At 41.5% G+C, this 27,238-nt stretch overlaps 1 protein-coding gene across 1 annotated transcript in view; it reads left to right on the plus strand.

Annotated features, from left to right (window-relative positions):
* Positions 1 to 2,175: 2,175 nt before the first annotated feature.
* The window catches only part of LOC114663080 (pneumococcal serine-rich repeat protein-like), a gene marked incomplete at its 5' end in the record, with an annotated part of 36,924 nt that continues 11,861 nt past the window's right edge, over positions 2,176 to 27,238 (plus strand). The window contains 13 exons of the mRNA XM_028816846.2: positions 2,176 to 18,001; positions 20,363 to 20,463; positions 21,271 to 21,338; positions 22,508 to 22,677; positions 23,129 to 23,161; positions 23,389 to 23,489; positions 23,653 to 23,720; positions 24,357 to 24,526; positions 24,975 to 25,007; positions 25,234 to 25,334; positions 25,493 to 25,560; positions 26,197 to 26,366; positions 27,055 to 27,197. Of these exons, the coding sequence (XP_028672679.2) occupies positions 2,176 to 18,001; positions 20,363 to 20,463; positions 21,271 to 21,338; positions 22,508 to 22,677; positions 23,129 to 23,161; positions 23,389 to 23,489; positions 23,653 to 23,720; positions 24,357 to 24,526; positions 24,975 to 25,007; positions 25,234 to 25,334; positions 25,493 to 25,560; positions 26,197 to 26,366; positions 27,055 to 27,197 (17,052 nt within the window). The remainder of the gene's footprint in view (positions 18,002 to 20,362; positions 20,464 to 21,270; positions 21,339 to 22,507; positions 22,678 to 23,128; positions 23,162 to 23,388; positions 23,490 to 23,652; positions 23,721 to 24,356; positions 24,527 to 24,974; positions 25,008 to 25,233; positions 25,335 to 25,492; positions 25,561 to 26,196; positions 26,367 to 27,054; positions 27,198 to 27,238) is intronic.

Here is a 27,238-nt window from a genome sequence, read left to right on the forward strand (position 1 = left end):
CTCGACTGTTGCACCAAAGACATCTCTAGCACCATCAACCTCCACTTCAGCAACATCTTCTACAAACACAGCTGTACCAACTACAAGCTCTTCTTCTTTGCCAACAACGTCAACATCTACAACACCAATTTCAACAGCAAGCTCCAGTGTATCTACAACTGCACAAACCACTGTCACATCAACATCGGTGTCAACTGAATCAACGTCATCCCCATCTACTACCGTGGCAGGTGCTTCAACAACAACACTAACACAACCATCTTCATCAACCATTACGTCAGTAGGTACGTCACCATCTACAACAGCTTCAAGTACAACTCCAACCCCTGTGCCGACAGAGAGCACAGTGCAAAGTACAATTAGATCGTCTACCACTGAATCCACTACAGTGCCAAGTACAAGTACATCAGCTTCACCCAGTACATCTGCTTCTGTTGAAAGTACTGTCTCCTCTACAACAGTAACAACTGTTTTGATACCATCACCAAGCAGTACCAGTTCAAGCACTTTAATAGCAACTCCGACAACATCAACTTCATTAACCTCGACTGTTGCACCAAAGACATCTCTAGCACCATCAACCTCCACTTCAGCAACATCTTCTACAAACACAGCTGTACCAACTACAAGCTCTTCTTCTTTGCTAACAACGTCAACATCTACAACACCCATTTCAACAGCAAGCTCCAGTGCATCTACAACTGCACAAACCACTGTCACATCAACATCGGTGTCAACTGAATCAACGTCATCCCCATCTACTACCGTGGCAGGTGCTTCAACAACAACACTAACACAACCACCTTCATCAACCATTACGTCAGTAGGTACGTCACCATCTACAACAGCTTCAAGTACAACTCCAACCCCTGTGCCGACAGAGAGCACACTGCAAAGTACAATCAGTTCGTCTACCACTGAATCCACTACAGTGCCAAGTACAAGTTCATCAGCTTCACCCAGTACATCTGCTTCTGTTGAAAGTACTGTCTCCTCTTCAACAGTAACAACTGTTTTGATACCATCACCAAGCAGTACCAGTTCAAGCACTTTAATAGCAACTCCGACAACATCAGCTTCATTAATCTCGACTGTTGCACCAAAGACATCTCTAGCACCATCAACCTCCACTTCAGCAACATCTTCTACAAACACAGCTGTACCAACTACAAGCTCTTCTTCTTTGCTAACAACGTCAACATCTACAACACCCATTTCAACAGCAAGCTCCAGTGCATCTACAACTGCACAAACCACTGTCACATCAACATCGGTGTCAACTGAATCAACGTCATCCCCATCTACTACCGTGGCAGGTGCTTCAACAACAACACTAACACAACCACCTTCATCAACCATTACGTCAGTAGGTACGTCACCATCTACAACAGCTTCAAGTACAACTCCAACCCCTGTGCCGACAGAGAGCACAGTGCAAAGTACAATCAGTTCGTCTACCACTGAATCCACTACAGTGCCAAGTACAAGTACATCAGCTTCACCCAGTACATCTGCTTCTGTTGAAAGTACTGTCTCCTCTTCAACAGTAACAACTGTTTTGATACCATCACCAAGCAGTACCAGTTCAAGCACTTTAATAGCAACTCCGACAACATCAACTTCATTAACCTCGACTGTTGCACCAAAGACATCTCTAGCACCATCAACCTCCACTTCAGCAACATCTTCTACAAACACAGCTGTACCAACTACAAGCTCTTCTTCTTTGCCAACAACGTCAACATCTACAACACCAATTTCAACAGCAAGCTCCAGTGTATCTACAACTGCACAAACCACTGTCACATCAACATCGGTGTCAACTGAATCAACGTCATCCCATCTACTACCGTGGCAGGTGCTTCAATAACAACACTAACACAACCATCTTCATCAACCATTACGTCAGTAGGTACGTCACCATCTACATCAGCTTCAAGTACAACTCCAACCCCTGTGCCGACAGAGAGCACAGTGCAAAGTACAATTAGATCGTCTACCACTGAATCCACTACAGTGCCAAGTACAAGTACATCAGCGTCACCCAGTACATCTGCTTCTGTTGAAAGTACTGTCTCCTCTACAACAGTAACAACTGTTTTGATACCATCACCAAGCAGTACCAGTTCAAGCACTTTAATAGCATCTCCGACAACATCAACTTCATTAACCTCGACTGTTGCACCAAAGACATCTCTAGCACCATCAACCTCCACTTCAGCAATATTTTCTACAAACACAGCTGTACCAACTACAAGCTCTTCTTCTTTGCTAACAACGTCAACATCTACAACACCCATTTCAACAGCAAGCTCCAGTGCATCTACAACTGCACAAACCACTGTCTCATCAACATCGGTGTCAACTGAATCAACGTCATCCCCATCTACTACCGTGGCAGGTGCTTCAACAACAACACTAACACAACCACCTTCATCAACCATTACGTCAGTAGGTACGTCACCATCTACAACAGCTTCAAGTACAACTCCAACCCCTGTGCCGACAGAGAGCACAGTGCAAAGTACAATCAGTTCGTTTACCACTGAATCCACTACAGTGCCAAGTACAAGTTCATCAGCTTCACCCAGTACATCTGCTTCTGTTGAAAGTACTGTCTCCTCTTCAACAGTAACAACTGTTTTGATACCATCACCAAGCAGTACCAGTTCAAGCACTTTAATAGCAACTCCGACAACATCAACTTCATTAACCTCGACTGTTGCACCAAACACATCTCTAACACCATCAACCTCCACTTCAGCAACATCTTCTACAAACACAGCTGTACCAACTACAAGCTCTTCTTCTTTGCCAACAACGTCAACATCTACAACACCAATTTCAACAGCAAGCTCCAGTGTATCTACAACTGCACAAACCACTGTCACATCAACATCGGTGTCAACTGAATCAACGTCATCCCCATCTACTACCGTGGCAGGTGCTTCAATAACAACACTAACACAACCATCTTCATCAACCATTACGTCAGTAGGTACGTCACCATCTACAACAGCTTCAAGTACAACTCCAACCCCTGTGCCGACAGAGAGCACACTGGAAAGTACAATAAGTTCGTCTACCACTGAATCCACTACAGTGCCAAGTACAAGTTCATCAGCTTCACCCAGTACATCTGCTTCTGTTGAAAGTACTGTCTCCTCTTCAACAGTAACAACTGTTTTGATACCATCACCAAGCAGTACCAGTTCAAGCACTTTAATAGCAACTCCGACAACATCAGCTTCATTAATCTCGACTGTTGCACCAAAGACATCTCTAGCACCATCAACCTCCACTTCAGCAACATCTTCTGCAAACACAGCTGTACCAACTACAAGCTCTTCTTCTTTGCTAACAACGTCAACATCTACAACACCCATTTCAACAGCAAGCTCCAGTGCATCTACAACTGAACAAACCACTGTCATATCAACATCGGTGTCAACTGAATCAACGTCATCCCCATCTACTACCGTGGCAGGTGCTTCAACAACAACACTAACACAACCACCTTCATCAACCATTACGTCAGTAGGTACGTCACCATCTACAACAGCTTCAAGTACAACTCCAACCCCTGTGCCGACAGAGAGCACAGTGCAAAGTACAATCAGTTCGTTTACCACTGAATCCACTACAGTGCCAAGTACAAGTTCATCAGCTTCACCCAGTACATCTGCTTCTGTTGAAAGTACTGTCTCCTCTTCAACAGTAACAACTGTTTTGATACCATCACCAAGCAGTACCAGTTCAAGCACTTTAATAGCAACTCCGACAACATCAACTTCATTAACCTCGACTGTTGCACCAAAGACATCTCTAGCACCATCAACCTCCACTTCAGCAACATCTTCTACAAACACAGCTGTACCAACTACAAGCTCTTCTTCTTTGCCAACAACGTCAACATCTACAACACCAATTTCAACAGCAAGCTCCAGTGTATCTACAACTGCACAAACCACTGTCACATCAACATCGGTGTCAACTGAATCAACGTCATCCCCATCTACTACCGTGGCAGGTGCTTCAACAACAACACTAACACAACCATCTTCATCAACCATTACGTCAGTAGGTACGTCACCATCTACAACAGCTTCAAGTACAACTCCAACCCGTGTTCCGACAGAGAGCACAGTGCAAAGTACAATTAGATCGTCTACCACTGAATCCACTACAGTGCCAAGTACAAGTACAAGTACATCAGCTTCACCCAGTACATCTGCTTCTGTTGAAAGTACTGTCTCCTCTACAACAGTAACAACTGTTTTGATACCATCACCAAGCAGTACCAGTTCAAGCACTTTAATAGCAACTCCGACAACATCAACTTCATTAATCTCGACTGTTGCACCAAAGACATCTCTAGCACCATCAACCTCCACTTCAGCAACATCTTCTACAAACACAGCTGTACCAAGTACAAGCTCTTCTTCTTTGCTAACAACGTCAACATCTACAACACCCATTTCAACAGCAAGCTCCAGTGCATCTACAACTGCACAAACCACTGTCACATCAACATCGGTGTCAACTGAATCAACGTCATCCCCATCTACTACCGTGGCAGGTGCTTCAACAACAACACTAACACAACCACCTTCATCAACCATTACGTCAGTAGGTACGTCACCATCTACAACAGCTTCAAGTACAACTCCAACCCCTGTGCCGACAGAGAGCACAGTGCAAAGTACAATAAGTTCGTTTACCACTGAATCCACTACAGTGCCAAGTACAAGTTCATCAGCTTTACCCAGTACATCTGCTTCTGTTGAAAGTACTGTCTCCTCTTCAACAGTAACAACTGTTTTGATACCATCACCAAGCAGTACCAGTTCAAGCACTTTAATAGCAACTCTGACAACATCAACTTCATTAACCTCGACTGTTGCACCAAAGACATCTCTAGCACCATCAACCTCCACTTCAGCAACATCTTCTACAAACACAGCTGTACCAACTACAAGCTCTTCTTCTTTGCCAACAACGTCAACATCTACAACACCAATTTCAACAGCAAGCTCCAGTGTATCTACAACTGCACAAACCACTGTCACATCAACATCGGTGTCAACTGAATCAACGTCATCCCCATCTACTACCGTGGCAGGTGCTTCAATAACAACACTAACACAACCATCTTCATCAACCATTACGTCAGTAGGTACGTCACCATCTACAACAGCTTCAAGTACAACTCCAACCCCTGTGCCGACAGAGAGCACAGTGCAAAGTACAATTAGATCGTCTACCACTGAATCCACTACAGTGCCAAGTACAAGTACATCAGCTTCACCCAGTACATCTGCTTCTGTTGAAAGTACTGTCTCCTCTACAACAGTAACAACTGTTTTGATACCATCACCAAGCAGTACCAGTTCAAGCACTTTAATATCAACTCCGACAACATCAACTTCATTAACCTCGACTGTTGCACCAAAGACATCTCTAGCACCATCAACCTCCACTTCAGCAACATCTTCTACAAACACAGCTGTACCAACTACAAGCTCTTCTTCTTTGCCGACAACGTCAACATCTACAACACCGATTTCAACAGTAAGCTCCAGTGTATCTACAACTGCACAAACCACTGTCACATCAACATCGGTGTCAACTGAATCAACGTCATCCCCATCTAGTACCGTGGCAGGTGCTTCAACAACAACACTAACACAACCATCTTCATCAACCATTACGTCAGTAGGTACGTCACCATCTACAACAGCTTCAAGTACAACTCCAACCCCTGTGCCGACAGAGAGCACACTGCAAAGTACAATAAGTTCGTCTACCACTGAATCCACTACAGTGCCAAGTACAAGTTCATCAGCTTCACCCAGTACATCTGCTTCTGTTGAAAGTACTGTCTCCTCTTCAACAGTAACAACTGTTTTGATACCATCACCAAGCAGTACCAGTTCAAGCACTTTAATAGCAACTCCGACAACATCAGCTTCATTAATCTCGACTGTTGCACCAAAGACATCTCTAGCACCATCAACCTCCACTTCAGCAATATTTTCTACAAACACAGCTGTACCAACTACAAGCTCTTCTTCTTTGCTAACAACGTCAACATCTACAACACCCATTTCAACAGCAAGCTCCAGTGCATCTACAACTGCACAAACCACTGTCACATCAACATCGGTGTCAACTGAATCAACGTCATCCCCATCTACTACCGTGGCAGGTGCTTCAACAACAACACTAACACAACCACCTTCATCAACCATTACGTCAGTAGGTACGTCACCATCTACAACAGCTTCAAGTACAACTCCAACCCCTGTGCCGACAGAGAGCACAGTGCAAAGTACAATCAGTTCGTTTACCACTGAATCCACTACAGTGCCAAGTACAAGTTCATCAGCTTCACCCAGTACATCTGCTTCTGTTGAAAGTACTGTCTCCTCTTCAACAGTAACAACTGTTTTGATACCATCACCAAGCAGTACCAGTTCAAGCACTTTAATAGCAACTCCGACAACATCAACTTCATTAACCTCGACTGTTGCACCAAACACATCTCTAACACCATCAACCTCCACTTCAGCAACATCTTCTACAAACACAGCTGTACCAACTACAAGCTCTTCTTCTTTGCCAACAACGTCAACATCTACAACACCAATTTCAACAGCAAGCTCCAGTGTATCTACAACTGCACAAACCACTGTCACATCAACATCGGTGTCAACTGAATCAACGTCATCCCCATCTACTACCGTGGCAGGTGCTTCAATAACAACACTAACACAACCATCTTCATCAACCATTACGTCAGTAGGTACGTCACCATCTACAACAGCTTCAAGTACAACTCCAACCCCTGTGGCGACAGAGAGCACAGTGCAAAGTACAATTAGATCGTCTACCACTGAATCCACTACAGTGCCAAGTACAAGTACATCAGCTTCACCCAGTACATCTGCTTCTGTTGAAAGTACTGTCTCCTCTACAACAGTAACAACTGTTTTGATACCATCACCAAGCAGTACCAGTTCAAGCACTTTAATAGCAACTCCGACAACATCAACTTCATTAACCTCGACTGTTGCACCAAAGACATCTCTAGCACCATCAACCTCCACTTCAGAAATATCATCTACAAAGGCAGCTGTGCAAAGTACAAGCACTATTTCTCTGCCAACTACGTCAACATCTACAACACCCATTTCAATAGCAAGCTCCAGTGCATCTACAACTGCACAAACCACTGTCACATCAACATCGGTGTCAACTGAATCAACGTCATCCCCATCTACTACCGTGGCAGGTGCTTCAACAACAACACTAACACAACCATCTTCATCAACCATTACGTCAGTAGGTACGTCACCATCTACAACAGCTTCAAGTACAACTCCAACCCCTGTGCCGACAGAGAGCACACTGCAAAGTACAATCAGTTTGTCTACCACTGAATCCACTACAGTGCCAAGTACAAGTTCATCAGCTTCACCCAGTACATCTGCTTCTGTTGAAAGTACTGTCTCCTCTTCAACAGTAACAACTGTTTTGATACCATCACCAAGCAGTACCAGTTCAAGCACTTTAATAGCAACTCCGACAACAGCAGCTTCATTAATCTCGACTGTTGCACCAAAGACATCTCTAGCACCATCAACCTCCACTTCAGCAACATCTTCTACAAACACAGCTGTACCAACTACAAGCTCTTCTTCTTTCCTAACAACGTCAACATCTACAGCACCCATTTCAACAGCAAGCTCCAGTGCATCTACAACTGCACAAACCACTGTCACATCAACATCGGTGTCAACTGAATCAACGTCATCCCCATCTACTACCGTGGCAGGTGCTTCAACAACAACACTAACACAACCACCTTCATCAACCATTACATCAGTAGGTACGTCACCATCTATAACAGCTTCAAGTACAACTCCAACCCCTGTGCCGACAGAGAACACAGTGCAAAGTACAATCAGTTCGTCTACCACTGAGTCCACTACAGTGCCAAGTACAAGTTCATCAGCTTCACCCAGTACATCTGCTTCTGTTGAAAGTACTGTCTACTCTACAACAGTAACAACTGTTTTGATACCATCACCAAGCAGGACCAGTTCAAGCACTTTAATTGCAACTCCGACAACATCAGCTTCATTAACCTCGACTGTTGCACCAAAGGCATCTCTAGCACCATCAACCTCCACTTCAGCAACATCTTCTACAAACACAGCTGTACCAACTACAAGCTCTTCTTCTTTGCTAACAACGTCAACATCTACAACACCAATTTCAACAGCAAGCTCCAGTGTATCTACAACTGCACAAACCACTGTCACATCAACATCGGTGTCAACTGAATCAACGTCATCCCCATCTACTACCGTGGCAGGTGCTTCAGCAACACTAACACAACCATCTTCATCAACCATTACGTCAGTAGGTACGTCACCATCTACAACAGCTTCAAGTACAACTCTAACCCCTGTGCCGACAGAGACCACACTGCAAAGTACAATCAGTTCGTCTACCACTGAATCCACTACAGTGCCAAATACAAGTTCATCAGCTTCACCCAGTACATCTGCTTCTGTTGAAAGTACTGTCTCCTCTTCAACAGTAACAACTGTTTTGATACCATCACCAAGCAGTACCAGTTCAAGCACTTTAATAGCAACTCCGACAACATCAACTTCATTAACCTCGACTGTTGCACCAAAGACATCTCTAGCACCATCAACCTACACTTCAGCAACATCTTCTACAAACACAGCTGTACCAACTACAAGCTCTTCTTCTTTGCCAACAACGTCAACATCTACAACACCAATTTCAACAGCAAGCTCCAGTGTATCTACAACTGCACAAACCACTGTCACATCAACATCGGTGTCAACTGAATCAACGTCATCCCCATCTACTACCGTGGCAGGTGCTTCAACAACAACACTAACACAACCATCTTCATCAACCGTTACGTCAGTAGGTACGTCACCATCTACAACAGCTTCAAGTACAACTCCAACCCCTGTGCCGACAGAGAGCACAGTGCAAAGTACAATTAGATCGTCTACCACTGAATCCACTACAGTGCCAAGTACAAGTACATCAGCTTCACCCAGTACATCTGCTTCTGTTGAAAGTACTGTCTCCTCTACAACAGTAACAACTGTTTTGATAGCATCACCAAGCAGTACCAGTTCAAGCACTTTAATTGCAACTCCGACAACATCACCTTCATTAACCTCGACTGTTGCACCAAAGACATCTCTAGCACCATCAACCTCCACTTCAGCAACATCTTCTACAAACACAGCTGTACCAACTACAAGCTCTTCTTCTTTGCCAACAACGTCAACATCTACAACACCAATTTCAACAGCAAGCTCCAGTGTATCTACAACTGCACAAACCACTGTCACATCAACATCGGTGTCAACTGAATCAACGTCATCCCCATCTACTACCATGGCAGGTGCTTCAACAACAACACTAACACAACCATCTTCATCAACCATTACGTCAGTAGGTACGTCACCATCTACAACAGCTTCAAGTACAACTCCAACCCCTGTGCCGACAGAGAGCACAGTGCAAAGTACAATCAGTTCGTCTACCACTGAATCCACTACAGTGCCAAGTACAAGTTCATCAGCTTCACCCAGTACATCTGCTTCTGTTGAAAGTACTGTCTCCTCTTCAACAGTAACAACTGTTTTGATACCATCACCAAGCAGTACCAGTTCAAGCACTTTAATAGCAACTCCGACAACATCAACTTCATTAACCTCGACTGTTGCACCAAAGACATCTCTAGCACCATCAACCTCCACTTCAGCAACATCTTCTACAAACACAGCTGTGCAAAGTACAAGCTCTTCTTCTTTGCCAACAACGTCAACATCTACAACACCAATTTCAACAGCAAGCTCCAGTGTATCTACAACTGCACAAACCACTGTCACATCAACATCGGTGTCAACTGAATCAACGTCATCCCCATCTACTACCGTGGCAGGTGCTTCAACAACAACACTAACACAACCATCTTCATCAACCATTACGTCAGTAGGTACGTCACCATCTACAACAGCTTCAAGTACAACTCCAACCCCTGTGCCGACAGAGAGCACAGTGCAAAGTACAATCAGTTCGTCTACCACTGAATCCACTACAGTGCCAAGTACAAGTTCATCAGCTTCACCCAGTACATCTGCTTCTGTTGAAAGTACTGTCTCCTCTTCAACAGTAACAACTGTTTTGATACCATCACCAAGCAGTACCAGTTCAAGCACTTTAATTACAACTCCGACAACATCAGCTTCATTAATCTCGACTGTTGCACCAAAGACATCTCTAGCAAGATCAACCTCCACTTCGGCAATATCATCTACAAACACAGCTGTACCAAGTACAAGCTCTTCTTCTTTGCCAACAACGTCAACATCTACAACACCAATTTCAACAGCAAGCTCCAGTGTATCTACAACTGCACAAACCACTGTAACATCAACATCGGTGTCAACTGAATCAACGTCATCCCCATCTACTACCGTGGCAGGTGCTTCAACAACAGCACTAACACAACCACCTTCATCAACCATTACGTCAGTAGGTACGTCACCATCTACAACAGCTTCAAGTACAACTCCAACCCCTGTGCCGACAGAGAGCACAGTGCAAAGTACAATCAGTTCGTCTACCACTGAATCCACTACAGTGCCAAGTACAAGTACATCAGCTTCACCCAGTACATCTGCTTCTCTTGAAAGTACTGTCTCCTCTTCAACAGTTACAACTGTTTTGATACCATCACCAAGCAGTACCAGTTCAAGCACTTTAATAGCAACTCCGACAACATCAGCTTCATTAATCTCGACTGTTGCACCAAAGACATCTGTAGCACCATCAACCTCCACTTCAGCAATATCATCTACAAAGGCAGCTGTGCAAAGTACAAGCACTATTTCTCTGCCAACTACGTCAACATCTATAACACCCATTTCAATAGCAAGCTCCAGTGTATCTACAACTGCACAAACCACTGTCACATCAACATCGGTGTCAACTGAATCAACGTCATCCCCATCTACTACCGTGGCAGGTGCTTCAACAACAACACTAACACAACCACCTTCATTAACCATTACGTCAGTAGGTACGTCACCATCTGCAACAGCTTCAACTACTACTACAACCCCTGTGCTGACAGAGAGCACAGTGCAAAGTACAATCATTTTGTCTACCGCTGAATCCACTACAGTGCCAAGTACAAATTCATCAGCTTCACCCAGTACATCTGCTTCTGTTGAAAGTACTGTCTCCTCTTCAACAGTAACAACTGTTTTGATACCATCACCAAGCAGTACCAGTTCAAGCACTTTAATAGCAACTCCGACAACATCAGCTTCATTTATCTCGACTGTTGCACCAAAGACATCTCTAGCACCATCAATCTCCACTTCAGCAATATCGTCTACAAAGGCAGCTGTGCAAAGTACAAGCACTATTTCTCTGCCAACTACGTCAACATCTACAACACCCATTTCAATAGCAAGCTTCAGTGCATCTACAACTGCACAAACCACTGTCACCTCAACATCGGTGTCAACTGAATCAACATCATCCCCATCTACTACCGTGGCAGGTGCTTCAGCAACAACACTAACACAACCAGTTTCATCAACCATTACGTCAGTAGGTACGTCACCATCTACAACAGCTACAAGTACAAATCCAACCCCTGTGCTGACAGAGAGCACAGTGCAAAGTACAATCAGTTCGTCTACCACTGAATCCACTGCAGTGTCAAGTACGAGTACATCAGCTTCACCCAGTACTTCTGCTTCTGTTGAAAGTACTGTCTCCTCTACAACAGTAACAACTGTTTTGATACCATCACCAAGCAGTACAAGTTCAAGCACTTTAATAGCAACTCCGACAACATCAACTTCATTAACCTCGACTGTTGCACCAAAGACATCTCTAGCACCATCAACCTCCACTTCAGCAACATCTTCTACAAACACAGCTGTACCAAGTACCAGCTCTTCTTCTTTGCCAACTACGTCAACATCTACAACACCCATTTCAACAGCAAGCTCCAGTGCATCTACAACTGCACAAACCACTGTCACATCAACATCGGTGTCCACTGACTCAACGTCATCCCCATCTACTACCGTGGCAGGTGCTTCAACAACAACACTAACACAACCACCTTCATCAACCATTACGTCAGTAGGTACGTCACCATCTGCAACAGCTTCAACTACTACTACAACCCCTGTGCTGACAGAGAGCACAGTGCAAAGTACAATCATTTTGTCTACCGCTGAATCCACTACAGTGCCAAGTACAAGTTCATCAGCTTCACCCAGTACATCTGGTTCTGTTGAAAGTACTGTCTCCTCTTCAACAGTAACAACTGTTTTGATACCATCACCAAGCAGTACCAGTTCAAGCACTTTAATAGCAACTCCGACAACATCAACTTCATTAACCTCGACTGTTGCACCAAAGACATCTCTAGCACCATCAACCTCCACTTCAGCAACATCTTCTACAAACACAGCTGTACCAAGTACAAGCTCTTCTTCTTTGCCAACAACGTCAACATCTACAACACCCATTTCAACAGCAAGCTCCAGTGCATCTACAACTGCACAAACCACTGTCACATCAACATCGGTGTCAACTGAATCAACGTCATCCACATCTACTACCGTGGCAGGTGCTTCAACAACAACACTAACACAACCACCTTCATCAACCATTACGTCAGTAGGTACGTCACCATCTACAGCAGCTTCAAGTACAACTCCAACCCCTGTGCCGACAGAGAGCACAGTGCAAAGTACAATCAGTTCGTCTACCACTGAATCCACTACAGTGCCAAGTACAAGTTCATCAGCTTCACCCAGTACATCTGCTTTTTTTGAAAGTACTGTCTCCTCTTCAACAGTAACAACTGTTTTGATACCATCACCAAGCAGTACCAGTTCAAGCACTTTAATAGCAACTCCGACAACATCAACTTCATTAACCTCGACTGTTGCACCAAAGACATCTCTAGCACCATCAACCTCCACTTCAGCAACATCTTCTACAAACACAGCTGTACCAAGTACAAGCTCTTCTTCTTTTCCAACAACGTCAACATCAACAACACCCATTTCAACAGCAAGCTCCAGTGCATCTACAACTGCACAAACCACTGTCACATCAACATTGGTGTCAACTGAATCAACGTCATCCCCGTCTACTACCGTGGCAGGTGCTTCAACAACAACACTAACACAACCACCTTCATCAACCATTACGTCAGTAGGTACGTCACCATCTACAGCAGCTTCAAGTACAACTCCAACCCCTGTGCCGACAGAGAGCACAGTGCAAAGTACAATCAGTTCGTCTACCACTGAATCCACTACAGTGCCAAGTACAAGTTCATCAGCTTCACCCAGTACATCTGCTTCTGTTGAAAGTACTGTGTCCTCTACAACAGTAACAACTGTTTTGATACCTTCACCAAGCAGTACCAGTTCAAGCACTTTAATAGCAACTCCGACAACATCAACTTCATTAACCTCGACTGTTGCACCAAAGACATCTCTAGCACCATCAACCTCCACTTCAGCAATATCGCCTACAGAGGCAGCTGTGCAAAGTACAAGCACTATTTCTCTGCCAACTACGTCAATATCTACATCACCCATTTCAATAGCAAGCTCCAGTGCATCTACAACTGCACAAACCACTGTCACATCAACATCGGTGTCAACTGAATCAACGTCATCCCCATCTACTACCGTGGCAGGTGCTTCAACAACAACACTAACACAACCATCTTCATCAACCATTACGTCAGTAGGTACGTCACCATCTACAACAGCTTCAACTACTACTACAACCCTTGTGCTGACAGAGAGCACAGTGCAAAGTACAATCAGTTCGTCTACCACTGAATCCACTACAGTGCCAAGTACAAGTTCATCAGCTTCACCCAGTACTTCTGCTTCTGTTGAAAGTACTGTCTCCTCTACAACAGTAACAACTGTTTTGATACCATCACCAAGCAGTACCAGTTCAAGCACTTTAATAGCAACTCCGACAACATCAACTTCATTAACCTCGACTGTTGCACCAAAGACATCTCTAGCACCATCAACCTCCACTTCAGCAACATCTTCTACAAACACAGCTGTACCAAGTACAAGCTCTTCTTCTTTGCCAACTACGTCAACATCTACAACACCCATTTCAACATCAAGCTCCAGTGCATCTACAACTGCACAAACCACTGTCACATCAACATCGGTGTCCACTGACTCAACGTCATCCCCATCTACTACCGTGGCAGGTGCTTCAACATCAACACTAACACAACCACCTTCATCAACCATTACGTCAGTAGGTACGTCACCATCTGCAACAGCTTCAACTACTACTACAACCCCTGTGCTGACAGAGAGCACAGTGCAAAGTACAATCAGTTCGTCTACCACTGAATCCACTACAGTGCCAAGTACAAGTCCATCAGCTTCAACCAGTAGATCTGCTTCTGTTGAAAGTACTGTGTCCTCTACAACAGTAACAACTGTTTTGATACCTTCACCAAGCAGTACCAGTTCAAGCACTTTAATAGCAACTCCGACAACATCAGCTTCATTAATCTCAACTGTTGCACCAAGGACATCTCTAGCACCATCAACCTCCACTTCAGCAATATCGTCTACAAAGGCAGCTGTGCAAAGTACAAGCAGTATTTCACTGCCAACTACATCAATATCTACATCACCCATTTCAATAGCAAGCTCCAGTGCATCTACAACTGCACAAACCACTGTCACATCAACATCGGTGTCAACTGAATCAACGTCATCCCCATCTACTATCGTGGCAAGTGCTTCAACAACAACACTAACACAACCACCTTCATCAACCATTACGTCAGTAGGTACGTCACCATCTACAACAGCTTCAAGTACAACTCCCACCCCTGTGCCGACAGAGAGCACAGTGCAAAGTACAATCAGTTCGTCTACCATTGAATCCACTACAGTGCCAAGTACAAGTACATCAGCTTCACCCAGTACATCTGCTTCTTTTGAAAGTACTGTCTCCTCTTCAACAGTAACAACTGTTTTGATACCATCACCAAGCAGTACCAGTTCAAGCACTTTAATAGCAACTCCGACAACATCAACTTCATTAACCTCGACTGTTGCACCAAAGACATCTCTAGCACCATCAACCTCCACTTCAGCAACATCTTCTACAAACACAGCTGTACCAAGTACAAGCTCTTCTTCTTTGCCAACAACGTCAACATCTACAACACCCATTTCAACAGCAAGCTCCAGTGCATCTACAACTGCACAAACCACTGTCACATCAACATCGGTGTCAACTGAATCAACGTCATCCCCATCTACTACCGTGGCAGGTGCTTCAACAACAACACTAACACAACCACCTTCATCAACCATTACGTCAGTAGGTACGTCACCATCTACAGCAGCTTCAAGTACAACTCCAACCCCTGTGCCGACAGAGAGCACAGTGCAAAGTACAATCAGTTCGTCTACCACTGAATCCACTACAGTGCCAAGTACAAGTTCATCAGCTTCACCCAGTACATCTGCTTCTGTTGAAAGTACTGTGTCCTCTACAACAGTAACAACTGTTTTGATACCTTCACCAAGCAGTACCAGTTCAAGCACTTTAATATCAACTCCGACAACATCAACTTCATTAACCTCGACTGTTGCACCAAAGACATCTCTAGCACCATCAACCTCCACTTCAGCAATATCGCCTACAGAGGCAGCTGTGCAAAGTACAAGCACTATTTCTCTGCCAGCTACGTCAATAACTACAACACCCATTTCAATAGCAAGCTCCAGTGAATCTACAACTGCACAAACCACTGTCACATCAACATCGGTGTCAACTGAATCAACGTCATCCCTATCTACTACCGTGGCAGGTGCTTCAGCAACAACACTAACACAACCATCTTCATCAACCATTACGTCAGTAGGTACGTCACCATCTACAACAGCTTCAACTACTACTACAACCCCTGTGCTGACAGAGAGCACAGTGCAAAGTACAATCAGTTCGTCTACCACTGAATCCACTGCAGTGCCAAGTACAAGTACATCAGCTTCACCCAGTACTTCTGCTTCTGTTGAAAGTACTGTCTCCTCTACAACAGTAACAACTGTTTTGATACCATCACCAAGCAGTACCAGTTCCAGCACTTTAATAGCAACTCCGACAACATCAACTTCATTAACCTCGACTGTTGCACCAAAGACATCTCTAGCACCATCAACCTCCACTTCAGCAATATCGCCTACAGAGGCAGCTGTGCAAAGTACAAGCACTATTTCTCTGCCAACTACGTCAACATCTACAACACCCATTTCAATAGCAAGCTCCAGTGAATCTACAACTGCACAAGCCACTGTCACATCAACATCGGTGTCAACTGAATCAACGTCATCCCCATCTAGTACCGTGGCAGGTGCTTCAGCAACAACACTAACACAACCATCTTCATCAAACATTACGTCAGTAGGTGCGTCACCATCTACAACAGCTTCAACTACTACTACAACCCCTGTGCTGACAGAGAGCACAGTGCAAAGTACAATCAGTTCATCTACCACTGAATCCACTGCAGTGCCAAGTACAAGTACATCAGCTTCACCCAGTACTTCTGCTTCTGTTGAAAGTACTGTCTCCTCTACAACAGTAACAACTGTTTTGATACCATCACCAAGCAGTACCAGTTCAAGCACTTTAATAGCAACTCCGACAACATCAACTTCATTAACCTCGACTGTTGCACCGAAGACATCTCTAGCACCATCAACCTCCACTTCAGCAATATCGTCTACAGAATCAGCTGTGCAAAGTACAAGCACTATTTCTCTGCCAACTTCGTCAACATCTACAACACCCATTTCAATAGCAAGCTCCAGTGCATCTACAACTGCACAAACCACTGTCACATCATCATCGGTGTCAACTGAATCAACGTCATCCCGATCTACTACCGTGGCAGGTGGTTCAACAACAATATTAACACAACCACCTTCATCAACCATTACGTCAGTAGGTACATCACCATCTACAACAGCTTCAAGTGCAACTCCAACCTCTGTGCCGACTGAGAGCACAGTGCAAAGTACAATCAGTTCTTCTACCACTGAATCCACTATAGTGCCAAGTACAAATACATCAGCTTCACCCAGTACTTCTGCTTCTGTTGAAAGTACTGTCTCCTCTACAACAGTAACAACTGTTTTGATACCATCACCAAGTAGTTCCAGTTCAAGCACTTTAATTGCATCTCCGACAACATCAGCTTCATTAGCCTCGACTGTTGCACCAAAGACATCTCTAGCACCAGCAACCTCCACTTCAGCAATATCGTCTACAGAGGTAGCTGTGCAAAGTACAAGCACTATTTCTCGGCCAACTATTTCAACATCTACAACACCCATTTCAATAGCAAGCTCCAGTGTATCTACAACTGCACAAATCACTGTCTCGTCAACATCGGTGTCAACTGAATCAACGTCATCCCCATCTACTACCGTGGCAGTTGCTTCAACAACAACACTAACACAACCACCTTCATCAACCATTACGTCAGTAGGTACGTCACCATCTACAACATCTTCAAGTACAACTCCAACCCCTGTACTGACAGAGAGCACAGTGCAAAGTACAATCAGTCCGTCTACCACTGAATCCATTGCAGTGCCAAGTACAAGTACATCAGCTTCACCCAGTACTTCTGCTTCTGTTGAAACTACTGTCTCCTCTACAACAGTAACAACTGTTTTGATTCCATCACCAAGCAGTACCAGTTCAGGCACTTCAACATTAGCTCTGGTAACATCAGTTTCATCATCCTCGACTGCTGCAACACAGACATCTCAAGTACCATCAACCTCCACTTCAGGAACATCTTCTACAGATACAGCTGTGCTAAGTACAAGCTCTTATTCTTTTCCAACTGCCTTAACATCTGTCTTTTGTATGTATTTTGCTCAAGTATCTGGTTTCTCTAATGGGTCCTTTTTGTTGCCAGCTACGATTAATTGGTGAAATGCAATTCAGTCATTTTTGGGTTCCATTAATTACATGCACAAGAGTTTTGTTTACTATTAACAAGCTGGGTTAGGACCACAAATTGGGCTGTGCTAAATATAGAAATTTTTGAAGAGCTCATCTTCTACATGCAAGCCTTGGTCTAAGTTTTTTTACCATACCCATAAATATTCTCCAAGTGACACCTCAGAGAATAACTTTCACAGTGTATGGTTTTTGCCTTTCATGACATTAGGTGCTTCTTACAATACATTTTATGAGAGCAGTGTTACAAGAAATAGAGAAACAATGATATTAGTGGTTTAGTGGAACAGAGTATCCATTTAGCTTCGAATGATCAGTGGGTAGTCTTTCATTCCACTGAAGTGCTGAGGAGTGAGCAACTTGCAGTCAATTCAGCAGGGGTCTTTTAGAATATTGGAGAACAATATCGCAGAATGCAAGACGAGAGGGAGATATTCCCAGATTTCTGGTGATATAAGAGATAAAATTAGTATCAGAAATCACAATGTATTAATTCAAAACATACTTGATAAATATGAATATTCTGTTTTTGTTATTAATTAAAACAAATAGGTAGTCTTTGCTGCTGCCTCATCATTCCATGGCTTATTTATTGTTACAGTCATTGTCCATATGATGCTTACACAATTTTCTATGGCTCTAAAATGTTCCTTTGGATAATCAGTGTTTGTTTCTGATCCTGAAAATGTGCATGATATGTTAATGTCTCATTAAAAGATCGATGCTGCTGGGATATATTTTGGGATTGACAGGGATTGTATAATGTAAAAATCAGGTTATTAAAACAGAATAATGGATAGACTAATTTAAAAAATTATATCTTTGCAATTTTCCAACTTACTCATGATTTGTTGGGGTTACAGTGAATTTCAGACTCATTCTTATGGAAAATGGCTGCATTAAAGTGCATTAGTTTGTGTATATGTTACCGGCAATGTGTAGAAACCGGCATTCTATAGTATACCTAGGCAATGTATACAATGCCCGAAATAGGACGTCAAATTATGAAATACATCGCATTTCATACATTTCCAAGGCATTCTATACAATACAATACCTAAACGGCAAACCGGCAGAGTGTAGAATAAGCTTATTCTCGCCAGAACATTTCGTCAGTGGCGCCTGGATCTTTGTTCGTCCGTGTGGAAGCACGTGTGCTTGCTGTGCCGCAGCAGAGACTGTTCCATATATTGTGGTGGGTGAAGTACCACTACAGAAGCTGACCCATATTGTGCTGTGTGAAGATGGGAGAAGAGAATGTAGTGTACGGGCAAGAATCACGACATGCTGACATGTGACAACAGTTCTACAAAGAATTATCCCAAATGCGAGCCAACGCTGCTAAAATTTGTGTTTTTCTAACGGAAGCCACTTACGAGAAGTTAGTGAATGATGTAACAAAGGCTAAAACGGCTACTAAGAAGGAACCACGGGACTATTGGATGCTGAAATGCTACGATGTGATGATGGTTGAGAACAAAAGCAAGTTGATTTATCCTGTTAAAGAAGGCATCAGTGCTATCCAGTTTTACGTCAGAGATTCTGAATTATTTGACGTACTTCACGATGCTCATTTGGCCATTGGCCATGGAGGACGAGACAGAATGTTGAAAGAGCTTGCACCCAAATACAAGAACATTACCCGTCATGACATTGAACTGTATATTCACGTTTGTGAGCCATGCCAGAAGAAACAAAAAGGTGTAAAAAAAGGATTTGTGAGGTGTACGTGCGAGACTAAGTGCCAAAACAACAAATGCCTTTGCGTAAAAAAGAAAATTAAGTGCAATTCAAAATGCCATTCTAGCCTTCCTTGCTGCAACAAATACTAGGCTAAGTAATGACACTTCTGATTCTTTTGTTCTCCCAGTAAGCATATCCTGTAGTTCATTTTGTATTTCTTCTTTCATTTTTAGACATTTTGTTATTAAAGACCTTTCCAATCTGAACATTTCACACTTGGCGTAAAATAATACTTGTCATTCTTTATAATGCCTAGGCATTTTATGCAATGCCTAGGAAAAGTATGTAACAACGCAGATATTTCATACCTTGCCTAAAAACAACAGGCATTGTATACATTACCTAGGTATTCTATACAATACCTGCTTGTCATACATTGCCAGTAACATATATAATAAATAAAACAAAAGCAACCAAAAAGATAAAATAAGTGATTAGCATACCTTCTAATTGCAATTTTTTTTTCCTTTCCCAGGATTCTTGTACTTCACAATCAACTTTACCCTGGCCAATTTGACTTTTACTCCAGCTATGTCTTCATCAAACAACTCAATGTCTAACAATGTGACTTCTTTGGTAGGATGATAATATGTTTTATACATCTTGACATTCTGCCTCTGCTATCAGTAGTCATCTTATGTGAAACCCTATGATAGCAAACAACTTCTCCTGGTTTATTAAGTCCCCTGAAAAGCTCTCTAACAGCCAATTGTTTAGTTATCCTCCTAAGAGACCCTGCCTTCAGATCAGTCTATGACCTTTTACTCCATTTGTATTAACATTTATGTTACAAAACCTAGGCCTTCATGTCACTGTCCCTCATGCAGCTATTGGTCTATGTAACTGTCCAGCATAAACGGGACTTTTTAACAGGATTGTAGGTTTTTTTTCTCTGCCTGTACAAGTTATCACTTACCACTTTATTTTATGATTTAAACATTAGACAGATAAATGGTGTCTTTTTAGAGATTTTCTATGCCATAAAATGGTACATCATCCATGCTTCCTTACAACAATGATGTGACTTAGGTGACTACCATTATTGTTTAAACAATTGCAGTTCTTCATTGCTAATCACGCCACTGCCTTTATAGCTTATGCAACAGTCCAGTTCTGCGTTTGTGCACTGCTCCTGCATTTACAGCACTCCTATATGGGCCTTACTGACAGTATAAAAAATGTCAATTACAACATGGAGGAATGTTTTATTAGGAATATATCCATACATCAGTGTTATTAAGTCAACAAGACATAATAAAACAACCTGAAAGTCTCTTCTCTTCATGTAACAGAAAAACAACTAGAAAGGATTTCACTGTCATTTACAGTTTTTTGTGATCCAAATGCTTTCAGTAACATGAATGTTTTTGTCTTCGTTTGTAGGTAGCCCAAGCTTTACTTCAAAGTAGCATTGCAGCCACCTTTTCTGATTGTTATCCCGCTGCCCTCAGGTATGATTTTCTCCAATGCCATTTCAAACTAAGAGAAGTGGGAATTCAGGCCATGGTGTGTAGGAGGGTGCAACATTGGCTCAAGCAAAGAAAGCAAAGTGATGTGGTGAGGGGAGCCTTAGCAGAATTAGGCTTCTGCTCTTAATAATATTTGTAAAAGACGTAGACAAAAATGTAATGAATTAGCTGGTTAAGTGTGATGATACCAAACTTGGTGGAATGACAGATAATGAAGAATTAGCTAAATTGTTACAGGGGATCGTGGAGAGCAGATGGGCATGGGCAGGTTTGTGGCAGGTGAAATTTAATGTAGGTAAATATAAAGTGTTATACATATGAAGTAGAAATGCTACATGCTAATGCTAATGGAAGTCTGAAACTTCAAAGTACCCATTATGAGAAGCACCTAGGAGTCACAGTAGACTCAACACTGTCCATATGAAGACAGTGGTACAGAAGTGATCAGGAAGGCTAATAGGAGGTTAGGTTACATATCATGAGGTGTGGAGTGCAAACAAAGAGAGGCTCTAAATAAGTTATGTTCCACACTAATGAGGCCTCACCTGCGGTACTGTGTAGCAGTTTTGGCCCCCACATTACAAAAAGGACATAGCAATGCTAGAGAAAGTCCAAAGAAGAGCAAATAAGCTGATTCCTGGGACTGAGTAGTATGAGCTGTGAGGAGAGACTGAAGGAGTTAAACCTTTTTAGTTTAAGCAAATAGAGATTGAGAAGGAACAATACTGATGAGTTTAAAATTCTGAAAGGAATAAGTGCAGTAGATCCAAGTTGTTAGTTTAAAATAAATTAGGCAACAGAAACATGGGAACATTGTTGGAAACTTGTTAAGGGCAGATTTTACACACATACTAGGAAGTTTTTCTTTCTGCAAAGAAGCATAGACTCATGGAAAAGCAAATACCAGGTAGTGGTGAAGAGGAGAACTTTAGGGACCTTCAAACCCTGACTTGATGTTAATTTGGACAATCTAGATGGATAGAATAGAGAGCTTTTTAGATTGAATGTTCTCATCACAGTTTTCTAATGTGCTAATCAAACTGACAATCTTAGGATATTGACCTAAAATAATATGACACTTCTAAAGGCAATTATTTTATATTACACTGTGCAGTGACCACAGATGACTAAATTTGTTTATTTTATTATAGCTCTGACCTAGTGAGTGGCACAGATGTGAACCTCAGCTGCACTTTTAAGAATGACACCTCAAAGCCACCTTTGGACAGAGTGACTGTGTACCGGGAACTGAAACAGCAAACTAACAACGGCACATCCTTGGGACCCTATGCCATGAGCAGCAATAGCCTCTATGTGAATGGTAATTTGTTCTTTAAACAATGACATAAATAATGCAACCCATTAGAATCAAGGGGGTGACCATGTGAAATGACGACTTAGGGAGACTTAGCCACTTCTTTCAAGATCCATTGGTAGCCAAAGCAGGAGGTGACATTAAGCTCAGATTCCCTATGTCCATGATGTGTTCATTTAGTGATGGTAGTGAATTAGGGTTGTCAGTGTTGAATTAAAGATACTACCAAATGGATTCTGTGGGAAAAGTTGCTGAGAAAAAGTTATTTTAATTATACAGACTTTTGGGTCTGTTTGTTGTTGTTTTTTTTACATGTATTCATCAGTTTTTAAATGTATTTTTTAAAATTCTTTCTTTTAAAGACATGCAACAAGAATATATTAATAATTACTGTGCTTATCTATATGTACACTAATTATGTATGTGTGCACTGATTTTCATTTTGTTTCTGTTGAAGGATACCAAGAAGTTACACCTGTGCCTCCAGTCGGTGAGTGACTCATAAGGAAATTAAAATGCTTCCAAAATATGAGATAAATCTAGCAACATGTGCATACTTAATACACCAATATGGTGGCTACAAAAATTAAAGTGATCTTGTATCCTTGAAATTAAAGACACAAGAAATATAAATATCAGCAAGTCACCTCCTTAAATTCAAATTTGTGATTCTGATTTCATGTCTGATGCAATAATATTTTCTCTTATTATTTATAGAAATGATACAGTTCTTTGTTAACTTCACCCTCAGCAACCTGACTTTCTCACCAAATTTCACGTCTTTGAATAACACTATAACCAAGGGGGTCACTTCCCTGGTAAGTCATTACGTTTATTGCTTAGAATACCTCCATAGGGGAAATGCTTCTTCTTCTGTACCATCATTCATTAAGAAAAAAATTTAATATGAAGTTTTCATATTAAAAAAGGCTGTTCAAAGGCTGTTTTCTGTAATAAGAAAAAAATATTTGTTTCCTCCAGGTGTCCCAAGCTCTGCAGGTGACCAGTATTGCTCCAACATTCTCTGGATGTAGTCCAGTTTCTTTTAGGTATTGTCTATTTCCCCTAACATTTAAACAGAAATCTTGAAGTGTAACGGATGTCCAACCAGACATGTTCATTACATCAAAGTACAATGCTTTTAAACAATCATCATGTGTTCCAAGTCCTGATAGTATAATTAGGGGGGTAAGAGTGGGTGCAGGAAACAAATGAGAAGGATTCTGCATCTCAAATTGGAATACTAGAAATGTATGAGTTTACCAATTGTATTTTCCTGTCTGGTGCCATCTTATATATATATATGAGCCTAAGTTTCTCCTGGTGAAGATATTTCACACATAGATAGCACCTACCATTATCTAACTCAGATATGTAGTCCTTTATGTAGAAAGGGGATTTGATTATTTTTTGCTTTAATAATTGGTGACACTGGTTGATGTCCATGTATTTTTGCTTTAGCTGAAGAGATTTCATTAAAAATGGGCATTTTCCAAAATAATGCCTGAAAGCTACTAAAAACTGTCTCTGATATAATGTTCCTAATGCTGGGAAATGGTTTGTATTATTATTCTTATTATGTTGCATTTATGCAATGTTTCCAAATGAATTTATCAAATTATTAATTTGCAGAATCCTTTTGATATATTCATATATTTGATTCACATTCCTTGCATTTTATTCAGCAAAACTCTTGTTGGTGGCACAGACGTGAACCTCACTTGCACCGTTAGGAACAATACCTCACAGCCACCTTTCAACAAAGTGACCGTGTACAGGGAACTGACACAACTCACTAAGAATGGCACCTCCTTGGGATCCTACAGTATGACTAAGGACAGTCTCTACGTGAATGGTAATTTGTTCTTTATACAATGACATAAATAATACAACCCATTAGAATCAAGGGGGTGACCATGTGAAATGGCGACTTAGGGAGACTTAGCCACTTCTTTCAAGATCCATTGGTAGCCAAAGCAGGGTGTGACATTAAGCTCAGATTCCCTATGTCCATGATGTGTTCATTTAGTGATGGAAGTGAATTAGGGTTGTCAGTGTTGAATTAAAGATACTACCAAAAGGATTCTGAGGGAAAAGTCACTGAGAAAAAGCTATTTTAATTATACAGACTTTTGGGTCTGTTTGTTGTTTTTTTTACATGTATTCATTAGTTTTTAAATTTATTTTTTAAAATTCTTTCTTTTAAAGACATGCAACAAGAATATATTAATAATTACTGTGCTTATCTATATGTACACTAATTATGTATGTGTGCACTGATTGTCATTTTGTTTCTGTTGAAGGATACCAAGAAGTTACACCTGTGCCTCCAGTCGGTGAGTGACTCATAAGGAAATTAAAATGCTTCCAAAATATGAGACAAATCTAGCAACATGTGCATACTTAATGCACCAATATGGTGGCTACAAAAATTAAAGTGATCTTGTATCCTTGAAATTAAAGACACAAGAAATACAATATCAGCAAGTCACCTCCTTAAATTCAAATTTGTGATTCTGATTTCATGTCTGATGCAATAATATTTTCTCTTATTATTTATAGAAATGATACAGTTCTCTGTTAACTTCACCCTCAGCAACCTGACTTTCTCACCAAATTTCACATCTTTGAATAACACTATAACCAAGGGGGTCACTTCCCTGGTAAGTCATTACGTTTATTGCTTAGAATACCTCCAAAGAGAAATGCTTCTTCTTCTGTACCATCATTCATTAAGAAAAAAAATTAATATGAAGTACTAATTAATCTGACTCAAAAAGGCTGTTTTCTGTAATAAGAAAAAAATGTTTGTTCCCTCCAGGTTTCCCAAGCTCTGCAGGTGACCAGTATTGCTCCAACATTCTCTGGATGTAGTCCAGTTTCTTTTAGGTATTGTCTATTTCCCCTAACATTTAAACAGAAACCTTGAAGTGTTACGGATGTCCAACCAGACATGTTCATTACATCAAAGTACAATGCTTTTAAGCAATCATCATGTGTTCCAAGTCCTGATAGTATAATTAGGGGGGTAAGAGTGGGTGCAGGAAACAAATGAGAAGGATTCTGCATCTCAAATTGGAATACTAGGAATGTATGGGTTTACCAATTGTATTTTCCTGTCTGGTGCCATCTTATATATATATATGAGCCTAAGTTTCTCCTGGTGAAGATATTTCACACATAGATAGCACCTACCATTATCTAACTCAGATATGTAGTCCTTTATGTAGAAAGGGGATTTGATTATTTTTTGCTTTAATAATTGGTGATACTCGTTGATGTCCATGTATTTTTGCTTTAGCTGAAGAGATTTCATTAAAAATGGGCATTTTCCAAAATAATGCCTGAAAGCTACTAAAAACTGTCTCTGATATAATGTTCCTAATGCTGGGAAATGGTTTGTATTATTATTCTTATTATGTTGCATTTATGCAATGTTTCCAAATGAATTTATCAAATTATTAATTTGCAGAATCCTTTTGATATATTCATATATTTGATTCACATTCCTTGCATTTTATTCAGCAAAACTCTTGTTGGTGGCACAGACGTGAACCTCACTTGCACCGTTAGGAACAACACCTCACAGTCGCCTTTCAACAAAGTGACCGTGTACAGGGAACTGACACAACTCACTAAGAATGGCACCTCCTTGGGATCCTACAGTATGACTAAGGACAGTCTCTACGTGAATGGTAATTTGAATGTTCCATTAAAAGGGATGTGAATTGCCCAAGATAAGCAGGTCATTATAAGCCACTTCATGTGAATGATGTTGATAGGATGGTTCAGACTCATCCAATCCACAGAAGAATATGTCCAATATTAAAATGTGAGAGGGGACTCACTTTGTTAAAATGAAGTAATCAAAATGATGAGAGAACTGTGTAGATAGATAGAAGTGAATAAGGTAATTAAAACAAGACCCTACACAATAAATAGTGACAACATGCACTTGTGCCTTGGGTAACAAACATGGATATGACTGGTGGTTTGGTTTGCTAAAGATGACATTCAATTCTTGGCTGACCTAGTGTTCTGATTCACTGGTTGTCAACAGTAATTTGTGAATTACAGTAACAAACAAGCTCATTGATGTGAAATGGGTGATATTATTTTGGTGGTGGTGCAGAAAGAAGTAGCATATGATGTAAAGAGGTGAGGATAATGCAAGTTGAATAAGAGCAATGTACTTTATCTTCTTTCATTTCCAAACTTGTATATCCACTGCTTATGCTATATAGTAATATGTCACTCATTAATACAGTACACAATATATTAGCTTTGTAACTTGTTTTCAATAACTCTAGAGGAAAGCAAGACTTGAAATACAGTATGTTGTCAGCCACCTGTGAATAATGCTCTTTCTTTTCCTCTTTTTAGGATATCACGAAGCTACTGTCGCTAGTGGTAACACAATACAGATCCCACTCAATTTTACAATTATAAACTTAAAGTTTACCTCAGATTTGGCCAAATCTAATTCCCCACTCTATCAATATATGGCAACGTTAATTGTGACATTGGTATGTATTACATAATCCACTGAATTTTTACATTTCTTTTT

Source organism: Erpetoichthys calabaricus, chromosome 12 (assembly GCF_900747795.2).
Source record: "Erpetoichthys calabaricus chromosome 12, fErpCal1.3, whole genome shotgun sequence".
In the NCBI taxonomy this organism is placed as follows: domain Eukaryota; kingdom Metazoa; phylum Chordata; class Cladistia; order Polypteriformes; family Polypteridae; genus Erpetoichthys; species Erpetoichthys calabaricus.